The sequence below is a fragment of the Vombatus ursinus genome, unplaced genomic scaffold (assembly GCF_900497805.2).
Source record: "Vombatus ursinus unplaced genomic scaffold, bare-nosed wombat genome assembly UNPS02014810.1, whole genome shotgun sequence".
Taxonomy (NCBI): domain Eukaryota; kingdom Metazoa; phylum Chordata; class Mammalia; order Diprotodontia; family Vombatidae; genus Vombatus; species Vombatus ursinus.
The window spans coordinates 29,684,433-29,709,722 of record NW_020954588.1 but is presented as its reverse complement, the minus strand read 5'-3'; the positions used below and the strand labels follow the sequence as shown (position 1 = coordinate 29,709,722).

General features: G+C 43.3%; 1 protein-coding gene across 1 annotated transcript; it reads left to right on the top strand.

Moving 5' to 3' along the window:
- Nucleotides 1-4,742: 4,742 nt before the first annotated feature.
- On the top strand, nucleotides 4,743-24,535 carry CLDN11 (claudin 11). Its single transcript, XM_027876067.1, has 3 exons — nucleotides 4,743-5,241; nucleotides 10,423-10,587; nucleotides 24,022-24,535. Exons 1-3 carry the CDS (start codon nucleotides 5,016-5,018, stop codon nucleotides 24,252-24,254), a joined length of 624 nt encoding a protein of 207 aa, XP_027731868.1. The 5' UTR covers nucleotides 4,743-5,015; the 3' UTR covers nucleotides 24,255-24,535.
- Nucleotides 24,536-25,290: the final 755 nt, after the last annotated feature.

Here is a 25,290-nt window from a genome sequence, read left to right as displayed (position 1 = left end):
AAGCAATGCAGAGTGAAGTCAGAACAGCATACATATCGATGACAATTGTGTGTGTGCATGTGTCTGTAAAGCACAAAACTGAAGGTAATTAAAATTTATAATTATAAAGAATGATTTAGAAGGAACAAAGAACAAACAAGAATGCATTCCAGGTGGGGGTATCACCTGTGCAAATGTTTGTAGGTGGGATATGGCCAGGCGAATGTGCTGGTATCTATTTAATAATCGTCTCTCTGGAAAAAAAAAAAGTATCTATGACACACAAAGTTTAATCTGCTTTATTAAGATTTTCTCCAACACTTCTTAAGTCTAGACAATCAACAAAACAATAAATCAAGGCCTAATTTATAGAATTTGCTGATTTTCTTTTTTTTTTTTAGGCAATTGGGGTTAGGTGACTTGCCCAGGGTCACACAGCTAGTAAGTGTCAAGTGTTTGGTCTGAGGCTAGATTTGAACTCAGGTCTTCCTGACTTCAAGGCCAGTGCTCTATCCACTGTGCCACCTAGCTGCTCCAGAGTTTGCTGATTTTCAATGTGTAAGTGTTCATACTGAAAATTTAACAATCAGATCAAAAGCACTTACAAACTGACTCCAGCACACCCTTAGAGGTGGGAAACAATTAGTAAGTCAATTTGACTAGAATGGAAACTCCTTGCAAAGTGTTAATGTGAAATAAGCCTGGAAAGGTAAATGCAATAGATTTGTATGTCATGAATTAATTTTCTGTAGACTAATTAAAGGCGAACTTCTAAGGGAGATGCTTGTGGGGCTTACTAATTTTTCAACATTTTCTCTCATCTTCTAATGGTTGCTCATGTTTGTAAAGAACTATAATAAAATCACTGTCCTCTGACCATATGAAGCAGGTAGAAGCAGCATTATTCCTGCTTTACAGGTGAGGATATTGAAACTTAGAGGTTGAGTAATTTGTCCAAGATAACAGCTTGTTGATTGAGTAATTGGTTGATGGATAACTATGATGAGGCTTTGGAGTTAGAAGACATGGGTTCGAATCTGCCCTCTGATGCTCACTGTCTCTGACTTTTGGCAAGTCACTTAGCTTCCCTCGGCCTCAGTTTCCTCATTGGTAAAATGAAGTGGCTATTTAAACAATCCTTTGTAAAGTAAATCAACACTTCTAATTTATCTTTTTGTAAACCCAGGTTTGGAGCAGCTAGGTAGTGTGGTGGGTAGAGCTTCAGGTAGACCTGAGTTCAAATCTGGCCTCAGATACTTATTAGCTGTATAACCCTGGGCAAGTCACTTGTTTGCCTCAGTTTCCTTATCTGTAAAATGAGCTGGAGAAAGAAATGGCCAAGAAAACCCCCCAGAAGGGGTCACAAAGAGTTGGACAAACTGAACAAAAAAAACAAACCTAGGTTTCCATATGTTTAATTTACTTAAAGAAGAAAAGATTTGAAGAATAAAGGGAGTCTAGCCCTGGCCAATTATTCCACATCTTGAATCAGTGAAGCTAGTAAGAATGAGGTTTGTGGATAGATAGATCCTGCAGGATTTACACAGAACAGAGAAGAAATCATTTTCCTTTTTTTTTTTTCTAGTGCTGCAATGATTGAAAAAATCCACTAGCTGTCTCTAAAGCCCCATGTCCATTTTCACAAGAATCCCTTAAAGATGTGGGCTCTGGGGCTGCTAATCACCACGCCGGGCTTTATTAGTCCTGGGATTGGACTTTATGCCTCATAATTTCCATAAACCAGTCGTTAACTCGGACTCCTTAGTCCCATTTGGGTTTCAACAGCACAAGAAGAGTTTGAATGTTCTATTCATGTAATTATAGATTCAGAAGCTGGGAAAAAAACCCTCGGAGCTCATGGAAGGAAGCTCCTGGTTTTATGTAATGAAATTGAGGCTCAGGGAAGGTTGTACGGATAATAAGTGGCAGGGGAGGGGCTTAAACACAGCTCACAGAGTCACGGGAGCTATAGATGTAGAGTTGGAGATAATCTTGGAGGCCATCAGGTTCAAACCCTTCATTTTATAAATAGGGAAAATAAGGCACAAAGAAGGGAAGTGATTTACTCAAGATCATACAAGTTGTAAGTGGAAGGGTGGGTATTTCAATTAAGGTCATGGGGTCATGGGGGCTATAGACTAAACCCTGAAGGTGATCTTAGAGGCCATTAGGTCCAATCCTTTCATTTTTATAAATAGGGAAACTGAGGCACAGAGAGGTGAAAGGACAAGTAATATGGTGGAACAAGTATTCGAACTTGAGTCTTAGAATCATAACTATCTTAGAAATTATTTAGTCTGACTCTCCCATTCTAGAGACAAGGAAACTGAGTCCTAGAGAAGGGAAGAGATTTGCTCAAGGCCACTTAAGTAGTAAAGAGCAGTGGGGTTTGAACCCAAGACTTCTGACTAAATCACTACATTTTCCATGACATCATGCTGGAATTGAGTGGAAACTAAGTTTTTAACTAATTTTGCTCAGTACCTGGTAGATATTCAATAAATATTGACTAACTCTCTTAGCCTCCCTGCCAAATATCCTAGCCTATAAGTGATTTTTACACATGCTTAAGATGCAAAAGAGAATCCTGCATTAAAATTTTCTTTATTGACACCCATTTGAGTACTTTCATTCCTTAAGTCATCCAGATAGGATTCATAAAGGATCATAGGCTAAGAGCTAGAAGGAAATTGGAGATCATCTGGTCCAACCTCTTCATGTTACATATGAGGAAACTGAGACCCAGATAGGTTATATGATTCAACCAAGGTCCCATGGACAGTAAACAGCAGAGCTGGGGCTTAAACCCAGGCCCTCTGACTCTAAATCCACTGCTCTTCCCACTCCAGCACACTGCCTTTGTAGTAAAGATGCCAAGACAGCTGGTAGAAGAAAAGCCAAAATCTCTGAAGAAAATTGTACAAAGTTACATCTTCTCTAGAAGAAGGGAAGAGATACATCTTCTTCAGAGATGCCCTTCCTCCTTTCATCTTGATTTCTTCAAGGTTGTGGGGAAGTTTTATAGTTGTTTCCATGCCTTTTGTACCTAGAAAACTGAACTTGCCCTCCTTCTATGTTATTCACAATCTAGACGGGAAAAATCATATAGTACAGAATTTAAAAACTCATTTCCTTAGAAAAAGTGTTTATTACTTTTTATCATAGTTCTTTCCAATGTTTCTCTCCTGGTAGCAATATTCAGGTTTGGTCAGAAATGAAGTTATAAACTAGGAATATGCCACAAATCATCATCTTATCCAACTGCACAAAAGGGAGCTAAGACTTTCCAATGTAGAAACAGCACAAGGCAGATTTCACTAAGTGATGAAAAGGGTGTCAATTACAGGAGTGGATGAAGAAAGTCCAGAGGGAAATGCCATTGCTGGAAAGAAAGCAAGGGCTTTAAAAGAATAAATCCGCAACTTTCTACTGCAGTGGAAATGACCACTGGCCTGGGAGTCAGAATATCCACATTCTAATCCTGGCTTTCTCTGTTCCTCCCCCTGTGACCTTGGTCAAATCATTGAACTTCTCAAATATCTCATTTTCCTTCCGTGGAAAAGAAGGGGCTCAGATTAGCTAGGACTGCTAATGCCCAGCTCAGCTCTAACTCCATGGTCCTACAACCAGAGTTCCAAGCTCAGGTTTGCTACTTCCTGTATGACCTTCCCCTCTCTGGGCCTCAGTTTCCTAATCTGTAAAATGGGGATAATAACAGCCAATTTACCTTATAGGGTGGTTGGGAGAAAAGAAAACGGCACTCACCTGAGAACCAGGAGATGCAGGTTCTCAGGCCTGGCTCTTTTACTTCCTACCTGCCTGACCTTGGTCAAGTCATTTCTGTTCTTTTGGTTCAGTTGTACATCTCAAGGTACTGGAGAAATGTATCAATATGTGTAACAGCTAATGATAAATTAATAGCATTTACCTGCTTTATTGCTTGTTTTCTTCTTCCTATAAATTATTCTGATGGGCTCATAAATTAGAAAGAAAAAAGACCATGCAAGTATAGGAACATAGACCCCACTGCTTAGATCTCTTTTCTGTAATGCATTCATTTCTTCATTTTCCAATAAACATGTATTGAATTTGCACTATTGTGTAAGGCACTGAAGCAGTGGAGAGGTTACAAAGATATGGAAGACACAGACTCTGCCTTGTGGTGGGGGTGGGGGAGAGAGAGAGAGGGAGAGAGAAAGACAGACAGACAGAAAGAGACAGAGACAGAGACAGACAGACACACACACAGACAGAGACAGAGACAGAAGGAGACAGAGACAGAGAGAATGAAAACGAATCAGCTTTGTTAGGGGTATTTGTTTTTAGAGAGACAGACAGGCAGACGCATAGATAGACAGACTGAGAACGAGGCAACAGAGACATAGAGACTGACAGATACCAGAGACTTGCAGTCTCGCCTTCTCTCTCTCTCTCTCTCTCTGTCTCTGTCTCTGTCTGTCTCTGTCTCTGTCTCTCTCTCTCTCTCCCTCTCTCTCTCTCTCTCTCTCTCTCACACACACACACACACACACACACACACAAACCCATGCACTTTAAGTTCCAACACTCCCCAGTGCTCCCCACTTCCCCTGGTTTACCCCTACTTTCTCCTGTCGGATTCCAAGCCGCGCCCCCAGCTTTGGTCCTCTTTCCTGATTGGTTTTCTTGCGTCTTGGCCGCTCTCGATTGGCCGGGAGAGGGCGGGGCTCCTCGGTTTAAAGCCCGGGGGGCGGGGGCGCGCTCCTCAGCCTGTCTGCCCTGGGTACCCGAGAGGCTGGCACCGCTCAGAGTTGCTTACCCTGTGCCGCTGCCCCGTCGCTCTGCTGCTACTACTGCCGCTCTCGCCCCCTGTTCCTCCCCTGGCCGGGCCAGGCAGCCCCCTCGAAGCCCCGAAGTCGCCCTGCCGGGTGTCCCTGGAGAGAAAAGCCGGGGAGCACAGAAGGCAGCCGTCGGGGCTGGGCACAGCAGCCGAGCCCCCAGGGACAGCCGGCTTACTTGAGGGCTGAGGAGGGTGGGGGGGCTGGGGGGCCGCGGCCATGGTTGCCACTTGCCTTCAGCTGGTTGGATTTGTGACAAGCTTCGTGGGCTGGATCGGCATCTTGGTCGCCACGGCCACCAATGACTGGGTAGTGACCTGCGGCTACACCATCACCACCTGCCGGAAGATGGACGAGCTTGGCTCCAAGGGGCTCTGGGCAGATTGTGTCATGGCTACGGGGCTCTATCACTGCAAACCGCTGGTGGACATCCTCATCCTGCCAGGTAGGGGCTGCCTCCTTCTCCCCGCTAGTCCCTCCTCTGTCCACTCCCGTAGGCTGCTTTGGCGGAGCCCATTCTGGGTCCTAATTTGTCCCATCAACCATCCCTGGGTTTACTCCTCATCTCTAGCACGGAGGGACTGCAGTCTTAAACGAGAGTCTCAGAAGGATGGACATAATACAACGGACAGAGTACTGGAGTTAGAGTGAGGCCTGGGTTCAAATCCCCGCTCCGCCAAATCTTTAATACCCGTGTGACTCGGGGGCAATTCGCTTCATTTCTCTGGGCCTCAGTTTCCTCATCTGTAAAATGAGGGGGTTGGGCTAGATAACCTTTAAAGTCCCTTCTAGTGGTAAACATATGACCTCTTTGAAATCACAGGGCTACGTATGAAGAGACTTCAGACACCATCTAGTTCATATATCTCATTTTACTGTTAAGGGAAACAGAGGCTGAGGGAGGTGGAGGAACACGCCTAAAGTGGCACAAGTAGCAGGCATAGGCGGGGGATCTGAACCAGGTCCTCTGAATGGATAACCAGTCCTCCTCCTGCCTTAACACCCAGGGGAAAGGGCAGGAGATTGGGACTGGAGGAAGTAGATTCAGCTCCAAGCTTGGGATTTCCTACCTTCATGACCCTGGGCAAGTTACTTTCAGCAACTTGCTCGGCCTGCCTGGCGCTGGTCTGCTAGTCATTGGAGGGAAAGAGACAAAATCCATCCCTCATTTGTCAAGGGACAGGGTTGGATTTAAGGATCTGTAACGTCCCTCTTCCTGCTCTTGGTGCCAGGCTCCTAAGATCGCTTACCAGCTCCTGTATTTAGGGAGGCCAGTATCAGTGAAAAATCCTCCCTCTAGTTACTTGTGTTTTTCCTTATTTCTGGGGCTCATTAACAAATACTTTCTTTGTTATAGCCATGCCTTACTCTCCACTCCTCCCAAGACCGTCCCCCCATCTGCACACAATACTTCATACAGAAACCACAGGGGTTTCATGATGCCAGTGTTTCCTTTGAGGCCCAGAATTAGACTCTCAGAGTTGGAAAAGATCTCAGGGCCATCTAGTCTGATCCCTGCTTGAACAAGAATCCTCTCCACAACATAGCCAACAAGGGGTCATCCAGTACTTGTCTGAAGTTCACCAGTGGTTGATTGGGGGAGGGATCCCACACCATCCAAGGCATTTTGGGATAGTTTGAATTATTGGGATGTTTTTTCTTGACATCAAGCCTAAATCAACCTCTTTGCCACTTCCCTTGTTGCTCCTGGTTCTGCCCTCTGAGGCCAAGCAGAGTTCATCTGATTCCTCTGTCCAGTGCAGAGTTGGGGACTGACAGAGATCCTCTGGAGTGATGCAAACATTCCCCTTACCCAAACTTGGTGACAGCTTTTCTGGCCTTCGGCACCCCACAAGTCACATCCCCTGCCTAGAATATGTTTCATCCCCCAAGTTCCCCCCCCCAACTCCACAGTAGGAATTCGTTTCAGTTAGAAAACCCTTCTGGTCCTTCTGCGCTTAGCATCATCCCTTTTCAATTCCCTTCCTTCGCTGGGATGGGGTGTGGTGGTGTCTGAGTGCTAGTGTCTATTGGAGGTGTTAGGGAAGAGTCCCTAAACCTCATAGACTTTCATTCTTGTTTAATTCATGCGGGTTCTTCTGCCTCTTTTCTCTCCCTTAAAGATGTTTTTTTAGCTGCCAAGAGCCCTATGTGAGTGGGAGCAGAGCCAGGATGCTCAGGGTAATTTGTGTTTCTGAGAACCATGGTTCTCCATTACCTCCAGCATCAAATATAAATCCTCTGGCATTTAAAATCCTTCCCAACCTGGCCCCTTCTTACCTCTCTAGTAAGAATTCTGGAATTACTTCCTTGCACACACTATGCTCCAGTGACCCTGGGTATCTTTTGCTGTTCCTCAGACTACAAACCCCATCTTTTGCCTTTGTGCCTTTTCACTGGCTGGCTCCCAGTCTTGGAATCCTCTGCCCCCTCACCTCCACCTCCTGGCTTCCTCTTGGGCAGGAGGACTTGCTCCCACCTTGCTTGTTCTTTTCTTCTAAAATTATCTTCCATTTACAATTTACACTGCGTGCATCTTGGCTATCCCTAGTTATTTACATATGGTTTCCACATTAGAATGTAAGCTTCTTGAGGGCAGGGATTGTATTTTTGTCTTTGTATTCCCAGGGCTTAGCATAGTGCCAGACCCACAGTAAGCACTTAATAAATGCTTATTGACCGATTGACAGTTTATAGAGAGCAGGAACTCTTTCTTCCTAACACCAGATTCCAATGCTATTCCTCCATCTTAATCACCTCCATCAACTTTTTGTTCCCTGTACCCAGGAATGTGCTAGTAAATGTTTAACAGCCCCCAATTTGCACATGGCATACTTTTAAGATTAATACACACTGTTAACATTTCCCCTAACACTTTCTTAAGTCTAAACAATCAATAAAACAATAAATCAAGGCTTTATTTGTAGTATCTGCCAATTTCTGAGATGTAAATGCTCACACTAAAAATTTAACAACCAAGAGCAGGTAGGAGCTGGCTTCAACCCGCCCCTGGCTAGCCCCTGACTGTTTAGTTCAAACACCATTCCTCTTAACTATAAAATGCTCAATACTAACATAGTATAATGGAGGATGGGAGGTGATAGTATAGTCAAAAAGAGCCCTGATTCTGGAGACAGAGGACTTGAGGGTCAAAGCCTATTTTTGATGACTACCTGTTGGACTTTGAACAAGCTATTTAAATTTTCTGGACTTCAGTTTTCTCATCTGTAGAATGTTGGCCTAGTTAACCTCTGTGGTTTCTTCTAGCTCTAAATCTATGCACCTATGATTAGAATCTCTGCCCTGGTCCATGTTTGGACAAGTTGCTTACTCTTTCTGGGACTCAGTTTCTTTTTTCATCTGTAAAATTAGGAGGTTAGACTCAATGACATATAAAGCCTTCTCTGAATTCCATGATTCCATAAAAGAATGTCAGAAGGAAAACGTGACAACTGGAAATTTCCCTCAGGCTTTAAGTTTCTCCCCATGCAGGGGTGTCCTCTGGAAAAAAAATGTACACAAAACACACTTTAAAGTTTAATCTGTTATTAACATCTCCATTACTTTTTTTTTTCACTTTTTGTTGAGGCAAATGGGGTTAAGCGACTTGCCCAGGGTCACACAGCTAGTAAGTATCAAGTGTCTGAGGTGGGATTTGAACTCAGGTCCTCCTGACTCTCCATCATTTTCTAAAGTCTAGAAACCAACAAAATGAAAAATCAGCCCCAATTTATCAGCAGTTGCTGACTTGCTAGGTGTAAATGGTCTCACTGAAAATGTAACAACCAGCTCTCTCTTTTTCTCTTTCTTCCCCTCCCCTCCTCTTTCTCCAGTATGAATCAACTCCAGTACACACCTTTGGATGTGAATTAGAAAGGGAGGCAGAGGCGCATTAGGGCCCTGTGGTTGATTTTCTGGAAGACCTAGAGATGGGAGGTCTTTGTGAGGTCAGCCAGTCTAACCCCTTCAATTTTCAGATGAGGAAACTGAGGCCCAGAGAAGTAAGCTGCAGAGTGAGGGCAAAGCTGAGCTTCCAATGGGCCTCTCTGGTCAGTTCTTTTTCCTCCATTCCCTCCTGCCTCTCCAAGTTTAAGGTCAGGTTGAAGTTTTGATAGTCCCAGAACTAGCTTGCCTGAGATCACAGGACCTTCCATCTCATAAAGGCAAGCCAGGAAATTCCTTGCTTTAATAATAGACCCTGAGGAAGGATGTCTCTTGGATCTTACTAAAGCATTAGAAACCTCCCCTCAGAAGTTTTCATCATCACTCCTGAAAGAGGTGGTGGCCACATCACTCACTTCCATAATTTTGTCTATTCCTTAGCACATCTGAGTTGCTGTGGTTGAAAATATTACTCTGCAGTGGGGGGGGGCACTCTTCTTGTGATAAGCCTTCCAGAATCAGCTGGGCTGGGCATGGAGGGCAGCAGATGCAGGCTGCGCTGAGTCCTTTCCTGGTACAGCTTCTGAGAGTGTGAGGTCACTTCCACACCATCATGAGACATTGACCACGGGTTTTAATGAAAGATGGCTGTGCTGTGTGGTGAAAAAGAAATCGGAAGACCTTAATTCCAAAGCCAATTTAGCTGCTTTCCCTCTTACTTGCTTTTTACTGATTGCCTGGGGCACCAAACTTCAAGGTGGGGGCAAAGTGTGTGTTTTAGTCTGATCTAGTCCGTAAGGACACCATTGGCTGAATCTTGTCCCTTCCTTTTCCTCATTCATTCTGCAAATATCTCTACTGAGGAGTTATTGCTGGGGTGGGGGTGGGGGTTCCTATAGAATGTCCCTGATAGAAGGTAAGCCCCTTGAGGGCAGGAATTGTTTAATTTTTATCTTTGTGTCTTCAATGCCTGGCGTGGCTCCTGGCACATAGTAGGTACTTAAAAATTAATAGCTACTTGTTGATTGAGTCACTATGTGGAACATTACACAAGGCCCAGTGGGGAGCTCCAAAAAAGAAGATGTCTTAGCTTTTGGACTCCTTGGGGTGATGAAATATACATGCCTGAAGTAATATGGTAGTCACATAACAAAATGCAAAATGCTGCAACACAAGCTGGATGTATATGTGAGCTCTAGAATCAAAGGCTCTGGGTTTGATTCCCACCTTTGGTGCTTATTACCTCTCTGAATGTGTGCAAATCACTTGGTCTTTCTGTGCTTCAGTCTCCTCATCTGGGTTGAGCTAGATGAACTTGGAGGTCCCTTCCAGCTCTAAATCTACAATCCCAAATGACAAAGAGCAAAGGAATAATCAGACTGGGGAAGGGTTAATTAGGGGAATCTTTCTGGTAGTGGAAAATCTGAACTCAGAAAGGATCAGTATCCATGGGTCAGTATCCCCCTCATCCCTCATCTTGAACCAAACGAGAAGCAGTGATCCCCAACTTTTTTCTTGTATTTTAGCCATTATTTACTTGGAAAGGTGATAACATGTAGTGCACCATTTCAAAATTGAGCATGTTCTAAGCCCTGAGATAGATCTCTTATTTAATGTGAAAGATGGTCTTATCTATCTATAGCGAGTGGAAGGAGGGGGCCATGAACTCTGGTGATCCCTGGCTCGCTCAAACACCAATAACCCTTGGTCTGAATTTCTTTCTCGTTGGCTTTCTTCCCGACAGGTTATGTACAGGCATGCCGAGCCCTCATGATTGCTGCATCGGTCCTGGGCCTACCCGCCATCTTCCTACTGTTGACTGTCCTGCCCTGCATCCGGATGGGTCACGAACCAGGGGCTGCCAAGTACCGGCGCTCTCAGCTGGCTGGGATCATGATAATTCTGTTAGGTAAGGACAGGGTTTCCACCAACTTTTCATCCTTCACAACGCTACTTCATCAGCTTTCCAGATACTCAAATAGTCATTAAGTAGTACAGGAAAAAATATGCTGGCTCTACAATCAGAAGATTTGGGTTCAAATATGACCTCTGATACTTAACTACTGGTATAGCTTTGGATAAGTCACTTTAACAACCCTGGGTTTCATTTTCCTCATCCATAAAATTAGAGGGATGAACAAGATGGTCCCCGAGGCCCGACGTGGCTGATCCTATGCTCACTGCATAGGGGCCTTTCCATCCCTCTTGAGTTGCAGCACTCTGTCAGAGGGATGGAGAATTTGCAGAATTACCGGATTTTCTCCATCCCTGGAGACCTTTAGGAAGAGAGGGGGTTGCTATGTGCAGCTGGTGACTTAGACAGTAATTTATCAGTGCTACCAGCAGGATTAAGAAACATCTATGGATGCCACAGGGCACCACTGGTGTGTGATACAGACAAGTAGGAGGTGGGGAAAAGGAGAAGAAAGAGTAAAGACCCAAAGTTTCCTCATCTGTAAAATGAGCCAGAGAAGGAAATGGCAAATCACTCTAGTATCTTTGCCAAGAAAACCCCAAGGGGGGTCATTAAGTGTCTGACACGACTGAAAAATGACTCAACAACAACAAAATATATGATCACACAGGGAGAAGGAAGAGCCAGAGAAGAAGATAGAGTAAAAGGAAGGGATAGAATACAGAAAGAGGAGGGAAGAGACAGAAAGACTTGTCTGTGACTGGGTGTGATAGAGTGCTATTAACAATTGTCTTACCTTGCCCATAGGCAGGGGCTGAAATAGGTGCATATATCACTAGGTCTTCTGCCTGGTTCCACCCCCCCCCCCCCATCCCAAGAATTCCATTTGTCTGTATTTCCTTCTTCAGTCCCATTTCCATCTTAGTAGTGGAAAGACTTCTGGTCTTAGAGTCAATTGACACCTGGTTTAGAATTCTGCCTTTGACACTAGCTGAGTGTTCCTAGATAAGTCATAAAACTTGAGTTTCAGTTTCCTTCTTTGTAAAATAGGGGAAACTAAGTGGTGCCATGGTGTTTAGAGCACCAGGCCTGGAGTCAGGAAGACTCATCTTCCCAAGTTCAAATCTGACCTCAGACACTTACTAGCTGTGTGACCCTAAGCAAGTCACTTAACTCTGTTTGCCTCAGTTTCCTCATCTGTAAAATGAGCTGGAGAAGGAAATGGTAAGCCATTCCAGTATCTCTGCCAAGAAAACCCCAAATTGGGTCATGGAGAGTTGGGTACAACTTAAAAAAAACAACAAACACCTGAACAACAACAAAATAGGGATAAAAACATCTCCCTGGCAGGGTTAGTGTGATACTCAAATGAGATAATGTATGTAATGAGCTTTGCATGCCTTAAAATGCTATATAAATGTCAGACATTATTTTATTAGTTATGTGAGTTTTGATAATTATGACTGCGTAGAATGAGAATTCTATTCCCCCTAACCTGGAAACACCAGTTGTGCTGATTGGCCGCAGCGTGAATCTTTGTGGGGAGGCTTCTCTTTCAATCTCAGTTTCCCTATCCACAAAATGGGGATGATAATAGCACCTACCTCTCAGGATCGTTGTGAGGATCAAATGACATAATATTTGTAAATTGCTTTGCAAACCTTAAAGCACTCTGTAAATTCTAGCTATTATTTTTACGAGAGTAAAAAAGAAATCTAGAGATTCAGAATGCTATGAAGAAGACCTTTAGGGGCCAGGGGCAGTTGATCTGCATTGGGTCTTTAGGCACAAAGACTTTTTATTTGCATGTAATACACAAAAAACAATGGTCGCGTGACCATCCCCTCTAAACTCTTGGGGATGTCTGTAAGGAATGTTTGATAGGCAGGTCTCTGTATCTGCTTTGTTCTCCCAGCTGTTCGGTCAACTTGAGCGATAATAAGGAAATCATGTTGGTAATAATCCAAGTTGAAATACCACTTGCCTTTTCCCCTCCCCCAACCCAGTATTTACTGCTGTGACTTTGCTATTTCCTACCCATGCTCCTGAACCACTCATGAAGGCTCAGGAAGGCTGACAGATGTAGACAATGCAGTTGGAAGGGACCACCCCTTTGGCTGCAGAGAAAGCAGCCTCACACAAGTGACCTTAGAGGTTCATGCAGCAGGTTCCCCACCCCTGGAGATGCTTCTAATGAACCTGCATGAAGTTATTCCTTATAAAGCAGCATGGAATGATGGATGAGAAGCAAGCAGTTCTGGAGTTGGGAAGCTGTGAGTTCCAGTCTTGCCTCGACCCATACTTTGTGACCCTGGACAAGTAACTTCACTGCTCAGTGCTCAGGCAGCCAGCTCTTCCTCTAGGACTAGAAGCTGTAGAACAGTTGCCCATTGGAAAAGGGACTCTCCTTACCTGGAGTTCTCTATAGCAATCAAATCATGGGTCTAGACCAATCTCCCGGCCAACATCTGCAAGAGGTCCTGGTCTCTGGATCTACATGAAAGAGAAGAAACTGAAGAAAAACTGATCGGGACCTAAAGATTATATCTACACATGCTCACAAAATGGCTTGGTACAGTGGAGAGAGCCCTAGATTGGAAGTCAGGAAACCTGGGTTGAAGTCATCACTCTGTCACTGTATAAAACCGGATGAATGACCTTGGTGCTTAGTAAATGTTTGAATTGAATAGAATCAAATCAAATTGACCAATTTTTTGAGCCTCAGTTTTCTCATCTGTAAAATGGGAGAGGGTGGGGAGTTGATGATGTCTAATGTTCCTTCCATAATAACTCATATTTATATAGCATCTACTATGTGTTAGGCACTGTGCTAAACACTTTACAAGCATTATATCATTTCATCCTCTTAATAACTTGTGAGGCAGATGCTATTTTAAATGCCCGTTTTACAGATGAGGAAACTGGGGGAAACAAGTTAAGTGATGTGCCCAGGGTTGCACAGGTAGTAAGCATGTGAGGCCAGATTTGAATTTGGGTCTTCCTGACTCTAGCCTGTACTCCATTCACTGCACCTTCTAGCCCCTTCTAGCTTTAATAATGATAGCTGACATTTCTTTAGTGCTTTAAGGTTTACCAAGACACTGTCACATCAGTCAGTCAATAAGCACTTATGAAATGTTTGTTACGTGCTAAGCATCATACAAGTCCTTAAAATAGCCCTGCTGCAATGGGTAGATAGTAAAGGTCTTGGTATGCCCATTTTGCAGATGAGGGAAATGTAAAATGAGGGATTTGGATTAGATGGCCATTGAGGCCCTTTCCTGGAGGACCTCATGGAGCTATGATCCCATGACTTGCCTAAGATCTCATGGCTAATAAGGGCCACTTGAACTCAGGTCCTTTGACATCAAATCCAGTGTACTTCCCACTACTCAGAACCAAACCAACTGAGCTCAGATGAACAAGTACCAGCTGTTAAGATAACCAGTTATTTTAAAATAACTGACTGGCTACAGTAAACAATTTATTTCTCTCATTTTTTTCTCCCTCAGACTGGTTTTTATTTGTAGACCTAGCCAGAGACTGAACAAGAATAAGGTGGGGTTGGGTGAAGGCTGTGGATGCTCTTCTTTGAGAGGTCCCCAGGTCCAGGGCCTAGGGTGAAACTGTGGCCCTGGATTCCATGGGTCTGGTTGGGCCCCTTGAGGCTGCACATCTCCTACTAATACTGGCCTGATTTTTATCTCAGGGCTTGGCAGAGAAATGTTCATCTGAAGAGATTAGGAGCAGACTAGTCTTCTCTTGAGCTGCCAGCCTTGCTCACCTCCCCCGTGGTCACCAAAGCTCAGATTGCCCAATGACCCAGCCACTGTGTGGGACATTGTTGTGACCCGGATGGGATGGCACTGGAAATGTGAAGCTCATTGTCTCAAGTGTGGCACCTGCAGATTTTCTTTAGGGTCTTCTCCGCACAAAGCCCTGAAACGCCTTGTTTTCTCGAATTGGCTTAATGAGGGGGAGGAGAGAGAGGAGGAGAAGGGAGTTCTTTGTGTCTCCGACTTGTGTTGGGCCCCTCTTGGTGGAGAAGCCAGTGCTGAGCTCATGCTGGGTCCCAGGGGTCATCAGCGAGGGCGGACACCAAGGTGGCAGATTCAGCAAGCAGTGCGAAGTGGGGAAATGAGGAACTTTGGACAATGTCTTCATTAATACTGTTACGAGGAGTCCACAATTTCTTCTTTGACAGTTCTTTCTCTTTATACACTATATATATCCTTTCTTCATGTTCTAATAGAAATTTAATATAAGTAATAATAATTAATAAAGATACTTTCAGGGAATGTACAGATGAACTCATACCCCAATACGTTGATTCAATTACAAAAAGCAGTTATTTTACTCACATGTGTAATAATCTACAGAACATTAAACACCACAGAATAAGAGCAGGAGAGTGACTCATCCCAAACCCTTTCTATCTAAACTCCAGCAAGTAATAATAAGGATAGAGAATAGGGAATAGAATAAAGATAGTCCCTAGACTGGCCTTGTGATTTCATTGTTTTAGGAAACAACCAAGGGAGGAAACCCCCTACACCAATGCAGGTGCTTCCTTCCCAGCAATGTGTGTTCTTAGAGAGTTGCCTAAAAGGGAATAAGCATTTATTTAGTGCCTACTATGCGCTAGGCTCATGGTGTTAAGATCTATACAAATATTATCTCATTTGATCCTCACCACAACCCTTTGAGATATGTGCTCTTACTATTACATTTAGAATAGCTTTTTTTTTTACATCTGTTCTTTTATATCACTTTGATTTTTTTTTTTTTTGCTTAGGCAGTTGGGGTTAAGTGACTTGCCCAGGGTCACACAGCTAGTAAGTGTCAAGTGTTTTGTCTGAGGCCACATTTGAACTCAGGTCCTCCTGACTTCAGGGCCTGTGCTCTATCCACTTTGCCACCTAGCTGCCCCATCACTTTGATTTTTGCCTCATGTCCCTTACTTTCTACTTTCCCAGAGAGCCATTCCTTATAATAAAGAATTTTTAAAAGGAGGAAGAAGAGAAAAAAATCCCAGCAAAATAACTTGATAAACACATACACACACACACAAATATGACATTGGTTGGTGCTATTATTATCATCCCCATTTTACAGATGAGCAAACAAATGCTGAGAATTTAAGTGACTTGCCCAGGGTCACATAGCTAGTAAGTGCCTCTCCAGGATTTCAACTAAGGTCTTTCTGACTCCAAGTTCAGTGCTCTTATCCCCCATGCTATGTTCATATGAGAATGAGATGATTATCATCAACATTAATAATAATAATTCCTTTATTAAAGTCTTCTTGTGGTGCCTCATTGCAGCATGGAGGTGACTCTGCGTTCTTGAAGGATTTGGCAGTGTAGCTATGACAGGTACTACCAAAGGGGAAAGTCTTCAAGCAAAGGCTTGGAAACAAAAATTATGTCTGTCGTCTGAAGACCCGACTAGCTAAGTGTGGAGAGATTCATCTTGAGCTTCCTTCAAAGTATAGCTGGGTATTTCCTCCTACGCAAGACCTTTCCTCCCTTTACTTAGTTGTTGACCTACTATCCTTGAAATTATTTTGCATTACTTTGTACATGCTTACTTATATACATATTGTATCTTCTCAGTAGAATATAAGCTTGATGAGGTAAGGATCTATTTCTTCTTTGTATCCCCAATGCCCAGTACAGTGGGTGCCTAATACAGGTTTCTTGAATTGAATTGATTTGGACCACCATGAGCTTGGTTACTAGAACACAGAAAAGATAAGATTTTTTTTAATTGTGTGTGTGTGTGTGTATGCCTGACATACGACTTAGACTAGCATTTGAAAGGGTTAAAAGAAAAAAGGTGGTGATCTGTGTGGGTTAGAAATAAAGGAAAAAATAGGGAAAGTTGGCCAGGAAAATGGTGTGCTCAGTTATTCCACTGGTTTGATGTCTGTTGTAAATATCAAATCATCATAAAAACAATTGGACAAATAGAGCCTAACCTGTGTATCCTGCCAGATGGATTTCTTTTAAAGTCTTGATCTTAGAGAAAGATAAATTAGAAAAGGGGAAATGAAAAACCATCCCAGTCTCAAATGATTAAAAAGATGAAATGAGATGGACATGCAGTCACAGTCCTGTAGAAATATCATGATTATCTTTGCTTTGGAGGAATGGTCTCATTTTTGAAAAGTGAGCTGATATGAAGACCGTAATTATAATCATAGCATTTATAAAAGGCAGGGATCATAGAATCCCAGATCTAGAGGTAGACAGGATGTTGGGATCGTTTACTCCAAGTGCTCTGCCTTTTACAGCTAAGGAAACTGAGGCCCAGAGAGGGTTACATGCTTTGCTCAAGATCACATTGCTAGTCAGTGTCAGAATCGGGATTTTAGAATAAACAAACTGAATTGGGAAGCAGTTTTCAGTACTGTTTGTACAAGACCCCAGAATCATGCTGAATCTATTCTGATGACAATGGTGTTCCTTGTTCTAAAAGCAGTATTTTATAAAGCTCCTGGACTTTAAGTCTGGAATACTGAGAGTGACAAAGGCAGAAAGGAAGATAAACATTTCAGGGGACCAGGAAGGCTTCTCTCCTCCCTCCTCTTTTTCTCTCTCAGGAATGACGAGAAAGTTATTATTTCAAAGTGGAATCATCAACATCCTTAAATGTAGTTAATTCAATCACTTTGTCCATGATGTGCCACCTATTGAATTTTCTGAAAGAACCACAAGTAATACAGGTACCTTCTATTCTGTGATGGAGATTTTATATTTGAGAGAGATTTTGCTCATTGTCTATATAGAAATCTGTTTCTTTTTAAGAATATGAAAATCAATTAAAGGCTACTCTTATCCCATTATTTGAAAGTAACTTAAGGCAAAAAACATTTCCTGTTGCTGAGGACAGCAATCAGTCACTTTCTCCAAGGCTAGACTAGCCTTCTATCTGTACAGGAATGCTCTCTGTGGGCTTATGAAATAGAATTCATACCCTCCTTCCCCTATCTCGAGGCGAATAGGCGTCTTTTCTCTTCTCTTTCTCCCTCCCCTTCCCCTTCCCTTCTTGCTTCTCTCTCACCTTCCCTCTCTCCTTTTTTCTCTCTTCTCTCTTGCCCTCCCCTCTCCCTTTTTCTTTCTTTTCTTCCTCCCTCTCCTTCCCTTCTCTCTTCTCTCCCTCCCCCTCTCCTTCCCTTCTTGCTTCTCTCTTCTCTCTCCCCCTTCCTTTTTTTCTCTCTTCTCTCTCTCTCCCTCCCCCTCTCCTTTTTTATCTCTTCTCTCTCTTGCCCTCCCCTCTCCTTTTTTCTTTCTTTTCTTCCTCCCTCTCCCTTTCCTTCCCTTCTCTCTTCTCTACCTCCCCCTCTCCTTCCCTTCTTGCTTCTCTCTCTCCCTCCCCCTCTCCTTTTTTCTCTCTTCTCTCTGTCCCTCCCCTCTCCCTTTTTCTTTCTTTTCTTCCTCCCTCTCCCTCTCCTTCCCTTCTCGCTTCTCTCTCACCTCCCTCCTTTCCTTCTCTCTTCTCTCTTCCCCCTCCTTTTTTCTCTCTTCTCTCTCTCCTTCCCCCTCTCATTTTTTCTCTCTTCTCTCTCTTGCCCTCCCCTCTCCTTTTTTCTTTCTTTTCTTCCTCCCTCTGCCTTTCCTTCCTCCCTCTCCCTTTCCTTCCCTTCTCTCTTCTCTACCTCCCCCTCTCCTTCCCTTCTTGCTTCTCTCTCTCCCTCCCCCTCTCCTTTTCTCTCTCTTCTCTCTCTCCCTCCCCTCTCCCTTTTTCTTTCTTTTTTTCTCCCTCTCCCTCTCCTTCCCTTCTCTCTTCTCTCTCACCTCCCTCCTTCCCTTCTCTCTTCTCTCTCCCCCCTTTTTTTCTCTCTTCTCTCTCTCCTTCCCCCTCTCCTTTTTTCTCTCTTCTCTCTCTGTCCCTCCCCCTCTCCTTTTTTATCTCTTCTCTCTTGCCCTCCCCTCTCCTTTTTTCTTTCTTTTCTCCCTCCTCCTTCCCTTTTCTCTCTCTCCCTCTCACTTGTTGCATTCTGTCAAACAGGAAGGAAAGGACTGGGGCCATTGTGGTTAGCTTTAAGTTCACCTTTATCATTTCTAGAGACTTAACATCCCAAATTATGTATGTTTCAATAAAAACCAGAAGTGAATGGTTGGCCAAGACAATTGCCCTACTTCCCCTTTCTTTCTTCAAATCCCCATACCTAGTAGATGGCTTGGATTATTTATATTAGAAAAAATCTTCCTAGTTTAAGTTTTTGTTAATATCAGAGAGAACCTTTCAAAATATCAAAGAGATCTCCATTCGTCACTCCAGAGAAATTTCTTTGAAAATCTATTAAATCTTTCCCCTTTGTCTTTAAGGATGTCTAAAAGCTCAATAATTCAATGGACCTGAGATCTCCAAGATGGGTATCCACTGGTGCAGGTCTCAAGCCATCTATACCTTCTCATTTCATGGTTTTCATGTTCACATCATCTACGAATTTTCAGCAGATGATGTACCCAGTGTGCTTGGTGGTCTCCCTCCTAGGTCTTTTAATCATCCATGGGTCCCCTCGTAGGCAATTTTGTTAGTAGCAGAGGAAGCATGGTGGAAAGAGTCTTGGATTTGGAGGCTGGGGAGCTATGCATTTAAATCTCTGTTCTGACACTTACTTGAACGTATACCCATGGATAAATTACTTAACCTCTCTAAACCTCAGTTTCCTTGACTGGAAAACAGTGACAAGTTAAACTTGTATGACTTGCTCACAAGGTTGTTGAAGGAAAAAATGCTAGAAATGGGAGCTGCTGCTCTTAATGGCTTTTGGTCAATAGTGGCTTGGCTTGTGTTTTGGTTTTACCGGTCAAAATGTATCCCTCCCTCCTCCAAAGCCATTTCTGTAACTGAGGAAATTTTCCTTTGTTTTCAGTCTCTTCCTCAAACATTCTTTATCCTAAGGGCAATTGAAGGCCAGCATCTCAAATGACCCTCTCATTTCTCTTCTTGTGGCATGGAAGTCAGTGTGTCATTTTCCATTGGTTTTGATGTGGTGATTTTGTGAAAGCCACAGGAATCCCATTCAAGGCTAGTATATCTGCTAGGAAATCAGGACATTTCTGGCATTTGGCTGCTATCTCACATTAAAAATATGTGGATTAGGAGCCTGGAAGAATAGAATGTCTGGGAACCATCAAGTGTGTTCATAGGGTCATTGATTTAGAACTGTTGGCTACTTGAGAGGTCAACTAGTCCACTCACCCAATTTACAGTTGAGGAAACTGAGGCCCAGAGAAATTAAGTGTCTTGCCCAAGACCACACAGGTGATGAGCATCAGAGGCAGAATTTGAACCCAGGCCCTCTGACTCCAGGGCTACTGCTCTTGCCACTATCCCAAAATGAGATGGTCATTTTTGGAAGCCATCTTCCAGAGAAGATAGGGTGGAAAAGGGATCATAGGATCATAGTCTTAGAGCTGAGGGGTAATCTTGTCTAACCTTCTTATTTTGTGAGAAAACTGAGGCCCATAGAAGTGAAAGGTCATATCAGATGGATGTCATTGTGGTACAATAGGAAGAGCTCTATGGTCATAAGACCTGGGTTCAAATCCCATCTCTGATCTTTAGGACCCAAGTGACTGTAGACAAGTCATTTACCTCACTGGGTCTCAGTTTCCTTATCTGCAGAGTGAGAGGGTGGATTAGATGGCGTTTGAGGTCTCTTTTAACTCTAGCCCTATAATTCTATGAATCTAAAGCTATGTTCTTTCCACTCTACTCAGCTCCATCTCCTAGTGGGGTGGGGTTGGAAGGAAAAGAGCTACCACATGCATGTGTACATATTATTATTATTTTTGGAGGGGAGGAGTCTGGAATTACACGGGTATAGGTAGAAAATCCTTACTGTGGAAACTATCTCTCCTATTGGAGATGGGCATTTCCCTTTAAATCTATAGTCTCAACAGTTGCTGGGAGCACATGGAGACTTGCACAGGACAAAAGACAAGATTTGGGGTCAGGGCTCCCTGACTAGATGGCCAATCCTCTATGCACTGTGTAGATATGGACCTGTAAATATGTACACACAAATATCCATTCGTCTATATCTTTAATTATGGAAAGTTCCATTATATCAATGCCTGTCTAGGCATTTTCCCAATCTCATGTTTGTTAGCTAAATTAAGCCTGATCTTGTCTGAGCAATCTTCAAATACTGAGCTGGTTCTCACCCTGAGAACCAGGGCAATGGATTGTTGACTCAGTACATCTTAGCTCTTCTACTTATTACTCACGTGACTTTGGGCAAGTCACTTAATGGCTGTGGGCCTCAGTTTCCTTATCTGTGAAATGAAGGCTTTGGATGAGGGCCCTTCCAGTTCTAGATCTAACTTTTGCCCATTTCTACACAGCCCCAAGTGATGTAAATGGCTTAAGCCAACCATTGTTTATTAAGTACCTACTATGTGTAAGACACTGTGCTTGGGATCCTTTAAGGCTCTGTGATTTGGTTGGTGTAGGGAGTCCCTATACCAATGCAGGTCTCAGTCCCTCTGTGACTGAGTAGATGATCTTTGGGAGTTGCTTTGGCCAACCCCTTAGATCTCATCTAGGTTGGTTCTCAGACAAAGGGCCTGAAGTCTATAGATGAAGTTTATACTACAAGTCTTTCTAACTTGGAGGATCCATCATGGGCCCAATCTTCCAGAATTCAGGGTCACCTCCATGCCATGATGAGGTAGAAGAGCAGACAATGGAGAGACAAGCATAAATGAAAACTATCCTTGCCCTCGAGGAGCATACATTCTATTGCTCGACCATCTTATGGGAAGTTTGGGTTGCATGGACAGAGAAGCTGGGGGATCCTCACCCAACTCGACCCCCTTTGTTCTAACAGTTACATGGAATTTCTTAGTTTAGTCCTCATTGTTAGAAGCACATCTTGCTATTTTTGTGTCAAACAGCTAATATATTGTGGAAACAGCACATGTCATACAAAAGCCTATATTTTACTTATTACCAACATGTGGTAAAATGGATTGAAAGGCTCTCCCTAGGTGAGAAAAGGCTGAATCTTTCCTCAAATTTAGGAGAGACATAGAAAAAATGTTCCAATTTAATTTAAGTGCCCGTGGTGAAGGAAAGCATTGCTATTTCTCCTCTGCAGACATAGGCTGGAAGTGGACCACCACAGTAACTCAGAAAGGCTCTATAGATATCAACCAATAAATATTTATTAAGTACCTACTATGTGCCAGGTACTGTACTAAGTGCTAGAGAAACAAAGAAAGAAACAAAGAAAGATGTCCCCATTCTTAAGGAGATCATGCTTTAAGAGAAATATATCAGTCCAAAGGTGTAGTCATGTCTGCTGGAGATGGAGGATGGAGGTGCATTAATAGTATTGTAAAGATATTCCCACCCTACTTTTACATATCCCTTGACTATTTTCAAATAGTATGACACCCCTTACCTTGCCCCCTTAGAATTCTTGGCATCCTTTAAAACACAGCTGACATTGCTGCCTTCAAACCAAGGTCTTTCTTGACCCACCTTCTTAGTTCCAACCAATTATTGGGGCCCTCTTCCTATGGAAATTATTTTGTGTAATTTTTGTGTAATTTTGTAATTGTGTAATTTGTGTATGTTGTATCTCCTAATAGAATGGAAGCTCTTTGAAGGCAGGGACTGTTTCATTTTTGTCTTTATATCCAGAGTGCCTGGCACATAGTAGGTGCTTAATCAATATTTCTTGAACTGAATTCAGAGTTTTCTCATTTGAGACAGAAGTCTGTGCCCTTTACCTCATGCCATCTTGTCAGTATTGCCATCAACTTCCCATTAGGGACAGTATGTGTAAGGGACCTCAAGATATAGGAGCAATGATCCAATGCTCAAGAATTCTATGTCAAAAGGTGCTTTCACTCTAGAGGTCAAGAAGGAAGTTGGGGCATTGCAAGCTCTTACCCAGAATACCTAGAAAGGGGAAGAAATAAGGCTAGGTATTCAGCTACATGGTTTAATGACAATTCTACTTATCAGCAGGAATGTCTTTGGAGGCTATTTACAATCCTTTTCTCCTATGTAATCTAAACAAGAGTTAAGCATGGGTTACACATTGCAAAATTCCTGTGTCCTACAGGTTAAATCTCATTATATCAAAATAACATTTTTCGTCAGCTCCCTTTGCTTCAAAGGGTGGTATGGTAGGGAGCAGAAAGCATACTGGCCTCAGAGCCTGAGTACCTAGGTTCTACCCCTACCTCTTCTTGTTCCATCCTGTCTGACTCTTCATGATCTCATTTGGGGTTTTCTTGGCAAAGACATTGGAGTGGTTTGCCATTGCCTTCTTCAGCTCATTTTACAGATGAGGAAACTGAGGCAAACAAGGGTAAGTGACTTGCCCAGGGTCATATAGCTAGTAAATATCTCAGGCTGGATTTGAACTCATGAAGATGTTTTCCTGATTCCAAGCCCAGTGGTCTCACCACTAAACCACCTACCTGCCCTAGCCTCCCCTCCTCTACTTTCTGATTATGTGAACTTGAACAGGTCAACTTTTCTGGACCTCAGTTTCTTTACCTGTGAAATGAGGTGCCTGGATTGGATGACACCTTTAACATTCTATAATTATATTCAGTGATTATTCACATTTTTGAGGTGTTTTCTAGAATAAATAGTGACTACAGAAGAATTTCAAAGCCCCAATTGGTAGTAGCTTATTTATTGTAAGCAATGCTCCTTACAACAGAGTTGCACAACAACAACAACAAAAACAACAAATCTGGACCGTTTTAACGTAATGTGATTTACTACATATGAATAAAGGGAGTGGAAAATTGGGCCAGGTGGACTTTGGCCTTTCCTATTTGGATAGCTTAGACCAGTGCCTTTCTTGCCCCTTCTTTCCTTCCTTCCTTCTGTTTTTCTTTCTTTCTTTCTTTCTTTCTTTCTTTCTTTCTTTCTTTCTTTCTTTCTTTCTTTCTTTCTTTCTTTCTTTCTTTCTTTCTTTCTTTCTTTCTTTCTTTCTTTTTCTCTCTCTCACCTTCCTTATTTCCTTTCTTCTTTCTTTCTCATGACTTGTCTAGAAAATAGTTTAGCTTTCCATTTTAGTGTGTGTGTGTGTGTGTGTGTGTGTGTGTGTGTGTGTGTTGGCAAAGCCCTTGTGCTTTTTTGACAAACGTTCTTCATCAGTGTTGTCTACTGCTAAACGTTGCTATAGACTTTGTAGAGGCCCGACCTCTGCTCTGCGCTCCTAGGATGCAGCTTCAGAGATAGACGAGATCTTTGGGGTGGCTATCTGTGGCCATCCCCTCAAAGCGCTTACCCCAGCTCACACGGGCCCTGAGTGGCCAAGCTGTCAGAATTTGAACCAGGTCCTCAGTCCTTTCCACTGCCCCACACCACCTGGTAGGTGGCGCTGATGAGCCCGTCTGTGACAAATGCTCCATGGTCACTGCTTTCTTTGTGTTTCCCCAGCCCTGTGTGCCTTGGTGGCCACCATCTGGTTCCCTGTGTGCGCCCACCGTGAGACCATGATCATGAGCTTTGGCTACTCCCTCTACACGGGCTGGATCGGGGCCACCCTCTGCCTCATTGGTGGCTGCGTCGTCTTGTGCTGCTCGGGAGATGCTCAGTCATTTGGCGAGAACCGCTTCTACTATTCTTCAGGTTCCAGCTCCCCCACTCACGCCAAGAGCGCCCACGTATAAGGGAGCATCTGGACTTCCCCGGGCTGGCCACTGAGGTGTGCCAGCTGATGGCCCGACGTGCCTAGGGTTTGCTTGTGACAGAGGGTTGTGCAAGAACTCCCCTGCCAAGCTCTGACGCCGAAGGTCTAGAAAAGCCTCCTCTTCAATGTTTCGTAGCCTGATTTGCCCACCTGCTGCCTTACGAGAAATCTCTCCCTCGGTTGTACCCCCCTACATGTCGCCCATGGTTCTGCCCAGTCCAAGCACTCCCAAAAATTCATATTAAAGAACCTTGGGCCACACCTCTGTTTATTTTATTTTTTGCTTTGGGTATCTTATTTCGCTTTTGTAGGTATTTTTTATTTTTCCTTCTATCTTATCCAACATTTCTGAGTTGGGAGGGAAAAAAAAAGACACTTTTAAGCTGTTTCAAATGACAATGCCTGGAGATGCCTCCCTGGTCCATCACTCCCTTCAAGCTGTAAGGTCACATCATTGTAACAAATAGAAAGAATGGGGCCCATGGGCTTGGGGAAGGGAGGGAGAGGAAATATTGGAACTTTCTGTTCCTGAGAAAGTTGTTTTTGTAAATTCAGAGTGGGAGGGAGGGGTTGGGGGTGATTATTTTTTCCTCTTTTTTAAAATTTGGGGTCTCACATTTATCTGTACTTAGCTTTTTCTTTTTCATGCTCCTTTTTGCAATCATGATTTTCCTGAAATTCTCAATTCATTAGTATGAAGGAAATGAACCGATCAGTCTCTAACCACATAGTCGTCATCCATGCCTAGTTTGAAATGATATTCCACAAAGCAGCTTCTGATTTTTTTTTTCTTCTGGGTACAGAGTAGTTCTTAAACTCATCATTTCATGTTTCCATTTAACCATTAAAAAACACCACCACCACTTTTCCCCTTTCCTGCCCTCGTGTCCATTCTGACAACCAGCTTGACGTGGCATTATTGAACACGTGCTGTACTGGGGTGTCTGTAAGTCTCCTCCTGTGCTGAGCCGTGGTGTGCCAGCTAGAGAGAGACAGACACCCATCTCTCCAAGTAC